The following is a 16,733-nucleotide window of genomic DNA, read 5'->3' as shown; positions in this document are numbered from 1 at the left end:
ACATGTGGGATGGCACTGTAAGGGTAAGGTAAAGACACTCTGCTGCATAAAGGATGGAGGAAGGACTTTCTTAATAACTCTTTTAGAAATGCAGATGTGATTTTAAGTGCAATTCAATAACAGCAGTACAATTTTCATTCTCCTGCCACATGTCATCCCAAACAAAGATTTTCCTTGTAAGAGGATGTAGGAATACTCATGATCTTACTGTGCCAAACACAGAACAAATAAACTGATCTTATCCAAAAAATATACTAGTACACAGCTGGTTCATATTCTTTAGCATTTAACTCAGGCAAACCCTAGTATCCTGTTAGTATTTACCTTTCTTGTAAGTTCTTTAAAATAAAACTCTGCTTGCTTAAAATACTTAGTGGGAATGTAGATGCATTCTTTATGTATTACTAACGTCGCTGTTGCTGTTGTTGGCCCCTATGGTGTGCTATACATTAGGTAGATTTATGCAAGGGTACGTCCCTGGACCAGAACTTACAACCTGAGACTTCAGCCAGAAACTCCTTTGAAATTCAGTAAATCTAATCACATGCCTAAGATTAAGCATATGTATAAGTAACTGGAGGATAAATCCTAAACTGATAGACAGAGAGGAAATAAATGCAGATCACAATTCTGGGGTGTCAATTTTTCTCACCTCCTTTTATTTATACAGCTCTAAACTCTTGCATGTTTTCATTCTGAAGGAAATATATCAACACTGGATCAAATAGGAGGCTTCAATGTTATATAATGAAATAATGCTAAGTTAGCTGCCAGGCATAGGCAGTTTCAGATCTCTTCTTAAGAACTACACTTCCTGAGCAAGGAAGCACTTCCGTGCACCAAAAAAAGCAAATTCTGACACCGATTAAATGAGGAATAATTATAATTGACAATAAACCACTACTAGGCTCTACCCTCAAAAGGTACAGTGGTTGCATTATACTAATTTGAACAATATTTTGGAAACAGTAAGAGAAAGATAGCAGGTTACCAATGTTCACAAAAGATTATTCACAGAAATTGATGTTTGGGCTCTGCACCACCGGATTTTAAAAACATCTAGGCTTAATAAAAAGGAAGATGAGACAGAAAAGTAGTAGCATTGTTTTAACTAAAAATGCTTCTTTTCAGGCCATCTAATCACTGTATTTTTTACCCTTAATTCATATACATAGCATGGGGACCAACCACACTCATCAGAACAGACACAGAACAAGTTGACACTATGCAATCATTCTGCCAACAAACCCACATTTTAGCTGCAGTAGTCATGGTTTGCTCAAGGTTTTTCTTTAACAGAGAAAATTCTGTCCACTTTTCTAGTGTGTGAAGAAGGGACTAAAAGATGACCGTGAGAGAAAACACTTGCTTTACTTGTGAAACTGTAATCACAGGTCTTGAAAAATGAACAGCTACTATAATAAGATCCAGATGGCGGGACAAGGAGCCGGGCAGACTGGATAGCCATCTACCAAGTTCAGGGGCTTTTCCCTGTGGATTTCAGGGTCTATAGATCCTACAGGCAATAGAAATCACTCATGCCACAGATGCCCCTTCCCTGAGGTACCTACTTGCGAATCTCATGTGTCTTCAGGCCCAGAACTCTACTTCCGCTAGTTTTACCAATAACGTTGCAACAAGAATATTGCATCATCAGAGCTTCACAAGCTATGATAAATTAGTATACACAGCTGTATCATCTAGGGGGGATATCAAATTGGCTCCCCACTATGGATCCTGCACAATAACCTCTGAACCGAGCAAGGACTAAAATTGAAATGTCTTCCAATGCTTCCCAGCTCTGGGATGATGCTTTAACATGATACAGGCACCAACCCACAGTCCAATCTACGCTATGCAATGAAATCACTGGGAACAATTCTCCTGTCACTTGAATTTCCTCTGGTGGTTTCATGTATAAAGCAATTTGACTGTAATTCTTCTCAACAACAGAATTAGAAAAACAATTCCTATAAAAACCATTTTTAAATAATAGCAACCTGGAAAAAGTGACAGGGAGAAGCATAGGTTGATACTCTTTCCAGCAGGATCTAGCTGGAAAGACAGTAAAAATGCTGACAGCTCTGCCCTGTGAGGATGGCATGTTGTATACTCCAGAAGACGCTTTTTATCTCACAGAAACAGCAAATTATCATATGACAGAGAAGTTGCCATGGCAATTACACATTTTCTGTCAAACAACAAAATGCAGAAAGGTCTAAAAACCAGGTAAAACTCAGGCAGGGTTTCTGCTACCAAGCAGCAACTTGAATTTTTGTCACCCACCATTGCAAAACCCCCTTTTCATTATTTCATGCAGTGCATAGAATAGATGTGATGCATGAGAGATAGCTGACACCATCAGGAAAGGAGAAGACTGGAAAGTGAAAAAATTAATAAGTATGTAGAATTTACATAGAAATGACATTGACTAATGCATTTAGCTTGTTCTCAGTGCAAGAGAGAAAATAAAACCAAAATAAAACCTTAAGAGCACAAAGAGACAAAAAGACATATTCATTATTATTATCATTACTGACAAGTACACCAAAGCTCTGCATACCGAGCACTCTCACCAGTCTATAGTTTTTCCCAAGTAGGAACTGAGATACAACCACATGTACTTTTCAGCCACCCAGGCCAGCAGCTAAGGAGGAGGAACAGGCTCCCTTGGGCAACAGAGAGCTGCCCTGGCTGTTACAGGCACTCCACACCTGCTGAGTTCACCTGACAGCTGGATGCCACCCCATGCTTATTCTCCTCCACAGAGTCCCTGCCCAGGTATCCACATACCATCTGGTCTCTGCAGACATGTGCTCTGCAGTGAGTGCAAACCACCAGCTCCCTAGTCCAAGCGTGACTTGGTAATGAAACTCCAACCACAGTTATCTTTTATACTGTTTCAGCCTTCTCCCTATGAAATCCTTACTACTGCTGCCCATTACCATACAAGAGCTGATTGGTATATTTCCTCAAGAAATGAAGGGGTGGTTTTGATCCTTCTCTGAACTGGAGACCCAAAGAGATGGAAGCCTCTGGTTTTCCTCTGCAGGTGCTGTGGGAATGTTCCTCACCTTACACACATAGCAGTCTGCTAGCTGAGCACAACCCTGGAGCAACACAGGGTGAATCCCCCTCCAACCTCCCAGGGGAGCCAAAGGCAGCTGCCAACCTGTGCCATGGGAGTCATCCTCACCTCCAGCTCCAGCCAAGTTAAACTAGTGCAAGACTATGCCTAGGGATCCAACCTTATGAAGACCCAGTACTGATCCAGGCCTGAACAAGCACTGTGGCATGGAAAAATGGCCTGCAAGGAAATGATAACTTTTCCTTCCTCCACCCTCTGTTCTTTAAAAGTGCACGCAGCAAATGATGTACTGATGTGACATACAAACTCATCTGGGGGGAAGGATAGTACAATGCCCATGCAACCAGCTTAACCTGTGATTAAGCTCTCTGCTCACAGGGTTTGACCCACAGAAAGCATTTCTGAACACTCAGTGCTCCCCACAAAAAGCCTGCTGGTCAAACCCAATTTAAATGGACTGTCTTTCTCCTCTTCCAAGGAGTAAAAGTTCAAGCACTTTAGGTTGTTTATGCTAAGCCTGATTTTATATCTTCCCAGATTTTTCTGGGCCTCTTAGCTCTTAAATAATTTGCTGCAGCAACATCAGCATTTTGGATACTGGCCGGCCCAAAAAGGCGAAGGATGCATGTTGAGTCAAGACAGTGATGCTCAGGGCCAGGCGTGAGCCGTGCAGTTGCCCAGCAACCAGCAGGCACAGGCAGCCATTGGGGACCACCAGCCATCCTGATCCACCCCGTGCAGGTGAGACCCTGCCTCCCCGTTCCCCTTCGCACCACTTTACTTCTCACCAAGTACATATTCCCACTGGGCTCACCAAATCTATTTCACAGAGACAGGTGTGTTGTGGTTTTGCTCAGGGGGGTGAAGCTCTCTAAAGCCCTTGCTGTGTGCCAGGATGAGCTGCCCTCCGCTGCTGGCATCCAGGTCTCCTCCTATAAGACTAGAAAAAAAATAACAAACCACGCATTTTCACTGCCAAACCCTGTGTTCAGCGGTGGGTTGCGGACACGGTCCTCTGGCTAGCTCTCTGCACATTGGTGCAGTGCCATCCCTTGACCTCCACTGTGACTGAAGGACACCTGTGAGCTACGGTTGGTACCACAGTGAAAGAGAGAAGTGCCAGGCAATTAACACCTCAGTTATATGGAGATCAATCCAATGGCACAGTTTGCCAAAAAATTCTCTCTTTGATGGTAGCCAGACACATCTTCAGGAGCCAATGTGAGAAACATAAAATGGGCACAACCTATCCCCTGAGCTAATTCTTCCCACAGCTGTCTGCAAGATCTTTATTAAAAACAATACAAAGAGTGGGTTTGTTAAAAAAAAAAAAAAGTATGACAATTGGTCCAGAAAACTGATATATTTGTCATCTAAACCCATGGACACATTTCTTCCTTTAAAGGCTGAATGCTCTTCCTTGTGAATTACACTGAGAAAGAGCAGCAGAAAGTGAGTGTGGCACAGCATTTAACAGCAAAAGTGCTATGCTCCATTTGGTCAGGATTTTCAAAGGGAGCAAGTGAATGGAAAGACTTTTTTTTGCTATCAAGCAGTTCCCTGAAGTGATAAAGGAAAGGCAGTTTCCACTCTAGCTTCACCAAAATACAATAGAAAATTCATTCAGATCTAGTTTTGTCATCTCCTATCTCTTACTTTCTCCTGTCTATGATATATCCCTTCAGGGCTTAATTTTTTCTCTCTCAGTCAACGCAACTGAACAACTCCCAAGTATCAAAAAGCTTGTAACCTTAGTAAACCCCAAAAACTTGTTATTTTTGGTGGAGCAAGAAAGCACTTTACAAGTCCATCCTCCTTTCATGTTCTCTCACTGCCAGATCCAAAACTATTTCTTGTTTCCAAATTCAAGACGATGATCTACTCAATTTCTTTTACTGTATGCTTTGATCCAAAATGTACACATGGTTGCCTAATTGTGACTAGTCAGATAAAATTATTTTCTGATCCCTAGGCACAGCCCAAATTCTAAATGTGTATTCCCCCTGAATTCAATGAGATACTTCAAATGAGATACTTTTGGCAGAACACACATGGAGATAAGAGATTGTTGCCAGGGAGACTTTGCAAATTCTTAGAGTGTAGTTTCACCGGTATTGTTTTCTAGTGTACATCCATAGCTGAAGTTGACAACCAACCTCAGCCTTTCCATGTTGGAGAGTGAAAAGGCTTGGTACAGCAAAGCAAGCTTGGTGTCTGAGCTCTGAGATCAAGCTGGAAATCTTGTTATTCCTTTGTAGATTCCCAAGGTACCACGTAGTCTGTGCCCAAACAAATGTCTCTTTTTTTTTCTTCCCCAGAAATGTGAGAACTATTCTGTATACTTGAAACGCCAAGGTTATGGCTGTTTTCATGTAGTTTCCTCCTCCTCTGAACTGTATTTTGTGAGAGTTGACTGGATCAAGAATCACTCCTCCAGGTCTGACATATCATGACTTCTAGATTTCCATACAGCCGGCGTGTAACAGCACATGACAACATTATCCACAAAATCATTATACCATTCCTATCAGCTATATTAATGACAATTACCCACAGATCATTTCAGTGGCTGACTAAAAGAATGGCACAATCCTGAAAAAGAGGGGCCTTCTTTGACTAGCAATTATACACATAACCTATTCACTTCACTAGTAATAGATAATTTTTTGAGACATGCATATATGCCACATGTATTTTTAATGACCTAGACATTCTTTTTCACTAATTATATTTTAGATAGATGGTAAAAGATTCTGCCCCTTTATGACACAGTGTTTTTCCCCCCTTTTCCTTATGAAATTAAGCTCTCATTTTATAATCCACAGCAAGATCAAATATCGCATTCTCTTAACACTCCATTAGCCTTGTGAACCCTTCCACATACATCAAAGCAGTTACAGTGGGCTACAGAATAGGCAAACACAATCATTTACAAATAAAATAGCATTAGTTGCAACCATGAATTAATAATGGAAACCCTAGACACTTTTACCTTCACTGCCACCAGGATCTTGTCCTGCTCAGGAGAGAGGTTATAGCATTCTGCAAGAAAGACTTTCCCAAAGGCTCCTTCTCCCAGTTCTCTTTTAAGAACAATATTGTGGCGCTTGATGTGCTGCACAACTGTGAAGAGAAGACAAAACGGAGGTCAGAAGTGAGCTGCAAGGCCAGGACGGGACGGGATCTGTGCTTACAGCCACACAAAGGGGGTTGCCTGTAGAGTGGGGCGATGTTGTGGAAAGAATCAAAGTGCCCATGTGTCATTCATTAATGCTTTGTCCAAAAAGATCAAGTTAATATATTTATATTTAGAGAGTAGTGCATTTGCTGGATAAGAAGACATGGAATTAAAAATCACCTGGGAAAAGGACATTTATCATTGTGCTAGGATGACTGCTGCAGAACATACATAACAGCCAATGCTGCTTTTTTTAAAACATGAAAACAAAGAATCAGAAAACAAACCAAACCTTTCTCACACCACTTCTATTTTTATACCTCTAACAATAGCTGAACTCTCTCATCCAAAGCCAAAAAGTTTTAAAATTAACCTAATCCAAGAAAACAATATGTGCCCTCTTTCAACTAAATCCAACATACTCTCTCGTTCTCTTACCACTTGTTCAACTGCTATACTACAGTTATAAGAAGATAGAAACTTCGTTCTCATGAACAATTTACAGTATTACTCTGAAGTAAAAGAAATAAAAGATGGACATTGGTTTTAGACAGCGTAGTGGACAGAGCCTTAGTTGAATTGCTGCCCAGAATCAATTGATTCAGACATTAAAGTCCTTGAACATTTTTGTTCAACTCATTTTACATTTTCTTTTCAGCACAAGCTTCCATTAAAAGATTTAATATTTAAAAGACTGTACCAAATTTTGTAGAATACATTATCAATTTGCAATGTTCAAGCTAAATAAAGCAGCTGTAAAGGTAGTTTAACTGGCCAACTGAACAGGGTTGACAGCTTGTGTTGCTGAAATTGTACAACACAGTCAGGACCTACTGATGAATTTAACCTCAATGCATTTAGCTGCTTTTGCAAACACCAAAATTTAACCCTGCCTGGACAAAGCCTATTTGCAACTTACTTAAATCCTAAACACAGTGAAGTAAATAGCGGTGCACAGGCATCAGACCAGCTTCTGCAAAGGCATGAATCTCACCTTGGCTGCGTAACTGCAGGGACCGGGACTGAACCCTGCCAATAATTTAGGATATATTCAGCTGCAAAACAACCCCTGCTTCCAAGCTGCCATACAGCTGTGGGAAATGGAGTGCTGTTGGTAACAGCAGTGGGGAGACATGGCACAGCCTGTCCCCATTGCTGTCACCAGCATTTGGAGAAAGGGCCTATGGTCTACATGAGAAAAAGACATGTCCCACACCCTGAGCCTATGGCGACATAACCCAAGTGCACTGCATATAAATACACTTTGTACCCATGTGAGTGCATGCATGGGGAGCCCAATGCTGAAGCAAGCCAGAAAAGCGAGAGATGTACCCAGGCACCTCCATCACTAGTCTGCCAGGTGGGCAGTGCACCTGAGGAGTGGACCTCCACCAGACCCAGATGGCACCTGCCAGAAACCCTCAGGCCATCATGCAAGCAAGCCCACCGTGCTCTGGAAGCAGAGTGAGGAAAGCCAGCTTCTCCCCATGCCACACCAGACCCATCAGGGCTTGCTCCTGTCCCCGCAGATGGCAGCTGCAGGGGCGGCATTGCTTGCCCACTCCTCTGATGATGGGCTTCCCAGCAGAGGCCACACGTCCTATTAATAGCCAAGTACACATGAAATGAGACTGCAAGGTACCAATGCTTTTCACTCTTGTCAAACTCTGGTCTAGCATAAGATTAAGTTTTATCATAGTGATGCATTTATATGAGTATGCTTTGTTTGGCCAGCTACCCGAGCAGTCCCTTGCAGTCAGTAGGAATTTGCTTTTTATTTTCATTTCCTCCTCAATTAAAGCACAAAATGCAGTCAGTACAAGACAAGCCTGAACCAAAACACACCTTTTCCCCATGGACACAAGTTAACTGGCATCCCTCACCTCTGCTAATACCAGTCACAAGGCAGACACGTGGGGCAGACTGCTGCCTGGCATGCTGCCAGAGCACAGCAGCCTGGCACACCTTGAGATCTGTACTTTAAAACATGCTTACTAATAAATGAGTACTCCCCCCTACCCCCTGCCAAACCTGCCATTCAACACTGCCTCCTAGGGAACTCTTCTGTTTCCCTCTGCTTGAGCAGTATCACCAGGAGGATGCCTCTCTTCCTTTCCGAGAGAGAGAAGTTCAGCTCCACATTACCAGTTTCATCACCTTAAAATGTCCCCAAGTCCCACAGACAGGGAGTAGGGCTCAGAACCTGTCCTGCTGGTAACAGCAGCAGAACTCCAGCAGAGCCAGTTTTTTCGCTTGGTTCCCTCCACAGATGCCAAAGACCTGGTGAGCAACACAGTCGATTTGCTGAATTTTGTGTGGGTCCTCTCCAGTTTGAACCTACCACACCCCCAATGCTGGCACTAGCAGTACAAAGTTCTTTTGTGAAGTTTCTGGAGGACATCACAAACAATAGAGTAAAATTAAACACAAAACTGATCAACTACTTCTCTATAGTACACTTACAGCTGCTGCTAAATGCTCTTATATAAACCAAGCACTTGAATAAACAACCCATCCCATAAACCAAACTGTTGAAACCGAAACGCAGCCAGCCCCAGAACAGATCTGCGCAGAACATATTTGCAACTTGTCATGCTTTATCCGTCCCCGTTACCTTTCTGAGCTGCACCAAGTTACTAAACAAATAAAAAATGACAGTAAATGTGACTAAATGGGAAGAGATTAAATATAAGAACAATGCAAGCAAATCAAACACATATGATGTGATGGAAATATGAGCTAAGGAAAAAAACTGTTTAGCACACTCAGGGCCCCAGCCATAATGACACCGTCTTCAGTGGGAGGAGATTTCAGCAGGAGATACACTGAAAAAATTCAGGTCAAAATCTGCTTTCAGTTAATATCAGGATAAAGCCAATTATCTCTGTGGAAGTCCAAGAGATTATCCTGGATTTACATTGAAGAAACAAAGCAGAATTTGGCCAAAGTGGTGGCATAAGTGAATTACCAAACAAGTGGTCTCATAACATTGTCTCACAGGCAAAGATACACAAACATCCAAAGGCGGCTATGTATTTTCCTCCTTTTGACTGTAAATGGCGATTGCCTTTGAGCTGTCGTTTCTGCTTTTAAAAGCACATCATGCCTGGTTTAAAAGATCTTGTCTGATTACTGTAACAAATATGTTACATTAAGCTAAAAGCTATGTTAGAGTTGAAACACTTAAGAGAAAAATGAAACAAAATATGATGTGAGACCAAACTAAACAGGGGTAAATGCTGAAAAGAGGCTGTGGTGTTCAATAATAACCACACGGCCATGCCCATATAAGCAGGGGGTCCCACGGATGACTGCAGGGAATCAGCTGGCAACAGGGAGCACAACTGCAGAAAAGGGCTCTCTTCTCATCTCGAGGTCTGACAGGCATCCCACCAACAGAGCTGGACTTCTAGGTATTTCACTCTCTAAAAAACCAGCATGTCACACTTGAAATGATGAATCATTTCTCCTGCAAACATTTTCTGCAGGCATGGGATTGCACTCCCCAGGTAACCTACCTACCTTTGATGGTGAGGCTCAACAGAGAGGGTCACACCATGTTCTGGAGTAGGTCCCAGCAAAACGGGCAACTCGGGATCACCTCACCACGTTGAATTCACTGAGCTGGATGTGACTGATTCCAGTCACAGACAGCAGGACACTCAGCAGTATAAATTATTAAAATTCTGCACGTAATTAAAAAGTGAAATGCTGTGACAGAGTGAAAGTGTTTTCCCCTTGGTCACAAACAATAATTCTGAACATTTTACTGCATATGACCATTAGACCATCTAAGCTGACCTTCTACACAGCACAGAGCACAGTATTGAGTTAAATGACCTGTGCTTGGCAGGAGGCTGCCTCCAAAAAGCAGCTGTGCCAGTCTTGATTTGAAAGTCTGAGCTATTCACTTGCCCTAACGTGTGATCATTTTCATTGCTAATAAAAATGCATGCCTTTTTCTTTGCCTCTTAATTTTTAGCTTGTCTGGCTTGCATCTCCCTCCCTTGGCTTTTAGGAGGCTTTCTCTGCTAGATTGAGCAGCCTTTTAAGGTCTGGTATTAAATATACATAATCAACACTCTTCTTGCTCTTCTTGGTAAGGCAAAGAGATGGAAGTCTCTCTCAGGAAAACATTTTCTCCTGTTTGCCAGTCATTTTAATGGCTCTTTTCTGGAAAAATTTTCAACAACCTTTCAAAAGAAGTTGTTTCCAGTTGTTTGTCCCAACTGGAAGAAACATTCTTGTTTCACTCTCCACAGGTTGTGATAAAAACATAAAAACAGCTCCCTATATCTCTGGATGTCCAAAGATCACACTAGTCCTTTTAAGGGTGAGTTTCCTAAAGAGCACAGAAATTACTTACTTAGGTGGTAGGCATGAGTGTGTCTCATCTTGAACACCCCACCCAATTACAATATCACAAGTGCTGTAAGTTTCAGATGTGTTCCCATATGCCTTATGAGAACAGCAGAGCAGAGGAAAGATCTGTCCCTATGAAGAGGCTGCAACACAGACTCACTGCTTGATGGACAGTAAGAGCCACAGCAGACAGGCTCCATCATCACTGCTCACTCAGCTACCAACACTGGAAGATCCTGGTGTGTTGCACGCCCACTTAACTCATCTGCTGAGTCTGCTTTCTAGGATACTGTTTAAAATTTTGCTAGCGGTACACACGTGGAACACTCCTGATGAAATGTGTTGTGCCAGGACTCTCAGAAGAGAATGAAGATCTGCAAGATGCCAAGTAACCAGGCAAGGTAAAATTATACACATATTTACAGGTGCATAACACAAAAGCAGCAGCAGAAAAGACTCAGCTTGTGATGTGACATGAGGTGCTACAGAAAGACATTTTGCAAGTTTCTTCGTTTCTTCTCCCACCATTTCTCTTAGAATTGTGAAGACTCAACTATTTCTAAGATCTTGCTAGAAAAGACAGGTGTAAATGGCTGAATGATTGTTAAGATAGTATACCAACTTTGTACAGCATTTGTCATTCACATAAAAAGAGGGGTGGTATTTCAGAGAGAATCCCATAGCAGGAGGATACAAAATCACTACAAACAGCAGACAGCAAGTCTAGCCCAATGGCCAATGGATTCTGCAGTAGCAGCATCTCTACAGTTCCGCATGCTATTGCCAGAGTAGAAATTTCAGCACATGGAGATATCTACTCTCCAATATGGCAATTAAAGCCACCACCAACTACTTTTCTGGGTTTTTAACCTTTTAACCTGTCAGCATTTCCTGGATGCAGAAACAGGCCAGCTCAGTTCTGAGTGTGTATTTCTGATTATTTGATGTATTTATCCCACATGACATTCACTACTTATTATTCTCTACATATTTTTGTGTAGTGCTATTGTTGTTTAATTTTTACCATACAGCAGGAACAAATTCTCATGCAAGGCTGGTGCCCAGCTGTTGTAGGTGTAAACAAACAAGCAGCATGTTTTTATATATATTATTCACAGCTGAGATTCAACTCACACCTCTTTAACACAAGGAAAGGAAATTATTTTAAGGAAAATAAGCCAACAGAAAAATTCCTCCTCAGGTACTCTGCTCTAAACCAAAGGTGCTGGTACAGTCAATAGAAAACTGAGTATGGAGGATGCACAGAAGAACTAGGTCAGAAAGGCACTTGGGCCTTGTCACATTACCTGTACAAGTATGGCTTCTGAATCACTTTGAATTTAGTTTTGTTTCTATGAAAAAGAACAGTTTAATTCAACAGTTGTGAACCAGTTATCCCTGAGTGGTCATCAGTGATTTGCCAGATTTTTCACAGGCATCAGACCCCAAGTGGGCCTTGAGGAGACATTTAGTGGGCAACCTGAATAGGCAGTGGTCTTCCCAGAAGAGCTGGAGACATTTATGAAAGGCAAACCTGTGAGCACTCACAGGAATGGCATAATTCCCAGGGAATTCCCAGCTGTCAGGAGCTACATCTGATGATAAATCCAATAAATCTGTGATTGCTGCAGCTTAACCTTTCAGTTGCTTCATTTACAACTTACATCCTCTCAGGATCTATATTTTAAACCCCAGAGTTTCTATTGCCTTGGCTGCGTGTTAGGTTTCCCTTCGTGACATAGTGCCACAGCTCCTGGGAGGGTGCCCAGTCCTTCCCCACCTGCCTGCAGCAGCAGGGGCACCACATCTCTTGCCCACTGTAAACTCATTTTGCTGTAGCTGGCATGGCTGTTCTCTGACTGAAACTCAAGTGTTTGCTATCTTTTGGGGTTAATATTTGATTTCTGGTGAGGTTTTTTATCTTACTCTTTTGTTACAGTAATTGATTTGTTTTAACTGGCCAAGATCCTCTCAGTTTGGCTACAGATAGCCATATTGCCATACCTGATTAGATCCTTGTATTAAAATAAGAACTACTTAATAATAAATTATAATAACAATGCTATCATTGTTTTAAATGCATAAGCCTTATGAGCTAAATTCACCCTTCAGGAAAACAAGAATAATGAAGTTGAGTTTTTCCAGGCATGAATTTGGCCTTGCATAGAAAAACTAAGGTACACAAGGCCCTCAAGCCTTAGCAACCTGAAACTGGTTTTTATTTCAATTACAAATACGTATTAACTATGGATTTGATCTGTTATGTGCTAAAACAATTGGGATATATCAGAAAAACTGAACGCTAAATTTGGTGCTCTATGTTCAGAATACATAGCAGATATTAATTGCTCTGTGTTTCTCCTTCTATGCTGCTTCCAGCCTACTAACAACTTTTCAGCACAGTATGGTAAATCAACTTTAAGCAGAAAACTGTGGTGGAATTTTGACCAAACATTGCCTTTGTGAATGTGCATACACTTAATTTGTAAATGCCAATCTCAATGCACTTCTTCCAAAAGATTAATGATTGTAAAACTTAAAGGCTCTCATGCATGAGTTGCTGTATAAAACCTCTGCTAGTATTATTTGATTGTGGCAAATCGGGTGCGTCTTTCATGTTTAAGTTAACTGGAGACAATGATCTCACCACCACCACCCCCCGCTCCGTTCTCTTAGCTCAGACCAGGAAATCCTTTCCCTCAGTACGATACTAATCTTTAGGGATCTGCTGTGCTGCAGAAACAGAAGCACTCAGCAAAGGCTGGGGAAGTACCATGTAGCATATCTCATATAACAGAGGTTTGCAGGGGAGAAGGGCTAATAAACATAGTGTCTTCAAAGCATTAACTCTTTTCTATCTCTGTTTTCAGAAACAGGCATCATCTGAAAAGCATCCCAGGATGCCAGTCGGAGAAGCAGGACCTGAAAGAAACATCATATATTCAGAGACTGAGCCATATTCAAGCTTGGCCTAAGCGGGTATAATGGTGAAATTCAAAGGAGATTGCCCTATCTTTGATGTAGGTTTCTCTGCTTTGCTTTTTCTCATTTTAAAAGTAAAAGGAAATAATTTTGTACCTCAATATAAAGGAGAACAGAAGGGTTTTACTGGTGGCCTTTCAAAAGGAAATATGAAAAGTAAATTCAGCTTTTAAGCCTGTGAGTGAATAAACCATGTGCTTAGCTCACAGTCCCAAATTCTATCCCCTTATATAAAAGTTAAGCACATACTTAATCTTTCCTTTTTCTAAACTATTTTACTAAAAGATAGCATAGCATCCGATCTGCCATGTTAGATGGGTAGGTCTGCCCTGTTGCAGCTAATTGTGCATGGAAAAAGGTAACAATAGAGAAAAAAATCGCATGATCAGTACAGAACCCAGTCTTTTATATGTCATTTTTAAGCACATTAATTACTCTTTTCCTAGTAATTTTTGTCCTGCTTCAGAGCACCTTTTACAGTTTTATCATGGTGCAGCACACTCCATGAGGAAAGCTGAATCTTATACATGCCTATGTTTTGCTTTCTTTGGGCCAGCTGAGGTAAACTCCTCTCCCAGAGGAAGGTTCAGTCTCTGCCTGCTTCCTTAACTGCACATAGTTAAGTCTTCACCACTATGTGATTACTTGCTCTTACCATTCTGTGGGTACCACCCCCTTTCCTGGGTTTTGTCTGAGTGGCCTTTAAATGCAGCGAAAAGTTACAGGTTTTGTTTTCTCCGAGGAGGACCCACAAAAGGCACAGGGCACTGCAAACAAACAAAAGAAGAAACAACCTTCCTCACCCTTTAATCAGATCCCTGTATTATTCACTGAGAAACTAAATCAGCAGGGAGGAGAGAAAACAAGTCTTGAGTCTTCCTATACACTGAAAAGGAAAGAACCTCAGTTTGTCCTCTGCCCTCTGGGGATGCAGAAGGGGTTAGCACCAACCATTATCCTGCCCCGAAGTCCCATGCCACAGGAGAAGCGAGCAAAACCATCATAAAAGGTGAACGGACCTGAAAAAGAGGCTATTCCTTTTTACAGACGTGCATTCATTCAGCATTTCTCTGTCCTTCCATGGTGAGGCATTTGTTGCCCTGCTTCTGTTTCACTGACAGGCTGGCACACCTCTTTGCTAGGGCATGCCATCTACAGAGGCTTATGTTTCCATAGGGCATTTCCCCCCGCCAGCCCCTGTTACACTTTTGGAATCCCAGCGCTTATGGGTAACAAAGGCAGTTGTAACTGGCAGCATATGCACACAAGGTATACCCAGCAAATTGGTCTTTACTGCTGGGCTGTGCCAGATACCTCTACTGCAGCCACAAAGCAGTCAAAAGATTATTACATTGTACTAGCTTCAAAGAAAAGCTCTACAAGTTCTCACTTACAGGTCATCCAAATGAAGTCACAAAGGGTTTGCAGGACTGAACATGCTGAGGGTTTTTCAGGATCAGATTCTCAACAACTGCAAAGAAAAGATGACTTTTCTTTTGTCTTGTTGCACATGCACTGGAAAAAATTCTTCGGCTGTTTGCATATGAACGTAGCACGTACTTCATTTTTCAAGCTCAAGAAGATCTGCTTATTGTAGACCACGCATCACCTCCTCTGCTAACCTGGTTCTTCTGTCCTGCATCCTCTGAAGGACCAAGACCATAAAGTGTATGTTTGTTGTATGATAACAACACAAATTATTCCATGTGTAAACGTCATGAGGTTTCTACAGCCTGGGTGACTTCTCATCATTCTCCAGGGTCTGACAACCTCCCCACATCCTAGGGAAGGATGCGAATGAGACTGTCATGCCCCTTGCACTGAGCTTTGCTTAAGCAAACAGTGGTACTCCTACTTGGAACTGGTCTGTAAATTACACTAAACTGTAGCCCAGCAGGATTTGAGAACACTTCAAAGTCTTTTTAATAGCCACAGGATAGGTGCCTATTCTAATCGTCCTGACAGAAAACTCAACCTGCCCCATGGATATAGTGAGGAAAGAAAAGCTGTGGCTTGACAATGGGAACAACAGGACTTCCCCAGATCATTTCTCTTGCAAAATATGTCATGTATTTTCTCTTCTCCCCTCTTGGATCTGCATGTTATTTTCATGTAACATGAAAACTGACACATCTAGCTAACAGATCTAGCAGAGAATGAGAGAAATCTCCTTCCACTCACTTGAGCTCTGAACTGTACATTTCAGACAAACAAGGAGGAGTCCTTCTTTGCTAAAACAAGCTTGGTGAGGGAGCAAAAGTCTCAACTATACATAGTTCCTTGCAACTGGTCTGCACAACATACAGCTCTTTAGTGGATCAGAAGCAATGCCATGCTCTGTATGCCCCCATGGCTGCGGACAGCTAGGCACCAGTTGCACCGTCAGCATGCCAAAAGGAGGTGGGCTTAAAGGAGGACCAAAGAGTGCCTCAGTTCCTCTCTACAGATGACAAAACAACAGGTCTGTTTCTCAGGAAAGTTCCCTTCAGACATCTGTTTAAATAAGGGCTTCATAAATGTTCACTAACACATGTAAATCCCCTCCCACATATCAATAAAACTTTATTTTAGAGAAAGGGAATGAACACAGATACATTAATCAAAAGTTAAGCATATGGTATGTCAGCAGCTAATGAAAAACAAAGACCTGTGCTCCTTTAGGGTAAGGACAGCTTCCCACAGGATATACTGTTATAATGAACAGTCAGAGCGCCAGTACCAACAGCAGCAACACAACCAAACAACCACTAAATGGGATCTTTTAAAGCTGTGGCCCATGACAAGGTTGAGGACAAGTTCAGTGTCTGCCAATATGCTTTCAGCACCTAAAAGCATCTTGGTTTCAAGTTGATAATTACAGTGTGCTGAGCCAAGCAGCTGTCACTAAGGAACAGGAACTGCCCAAACGCAGCAAAATGCATAGAAGTTTACTGGCTGATTTATCACATAATAATGAACCCAGTTACAGCCTTTTGAGGCATGGAAGTGAAAGACAGAAAGAGGGAGAAAACAAAAGAGGAAAGGGAGGAAGAAAGAGCTTTGAACATTTTGTTCCAGTCAGTTTCCAAGAAAGAGCACAACACCAGGCGTGATTCAATCAAAGGATGCCCTCCCACAGCCCCA

At 41.9% G+C, this 16,733-nt stretch overlaps 1 protein-coding gene across 1 annotated transcript in view; it reads right to left on the bottom strand.

Annotated features, from left to right (window-relative positions):
• Positions 1–16,733, bottom strand: part of NTRK2 (neurotrophic receptor tyrosine kinase 2) — a 210,240-nt gene that overhangs the window by 48,665 nt on the left and 144,842 nt on the right. Inside the window, exon 13 of the mRNA XM_054809979.1 lies at positions 6,081–6,211. Within this exon, the coding sequence (XP_054665954.1) occupies positions 6,081–6,211 (131 nt within the window). The remainder of the gene's footprint in view (positions 1–6,080; positions 6,212–16,733) is intronic.

Source organism: Grus americana, chromosome Z (assembly GCF_028858705.1).
Source record: "Grus americana isolate bGruAme1 chromosome Z, bGruAme1.mat, whole genome shotgun sequence".
Lineage (NCBI taxonomy): Eukaryota > Metazoa > Chordata > Aves > Gruiformes > Gruidae > Grus > Grus americana.
The sequence above is the reverse complement of the archived record's forward strand: the minus strand, read 5'-3'. Positions and strand labels throughout refer to the sequence as shown.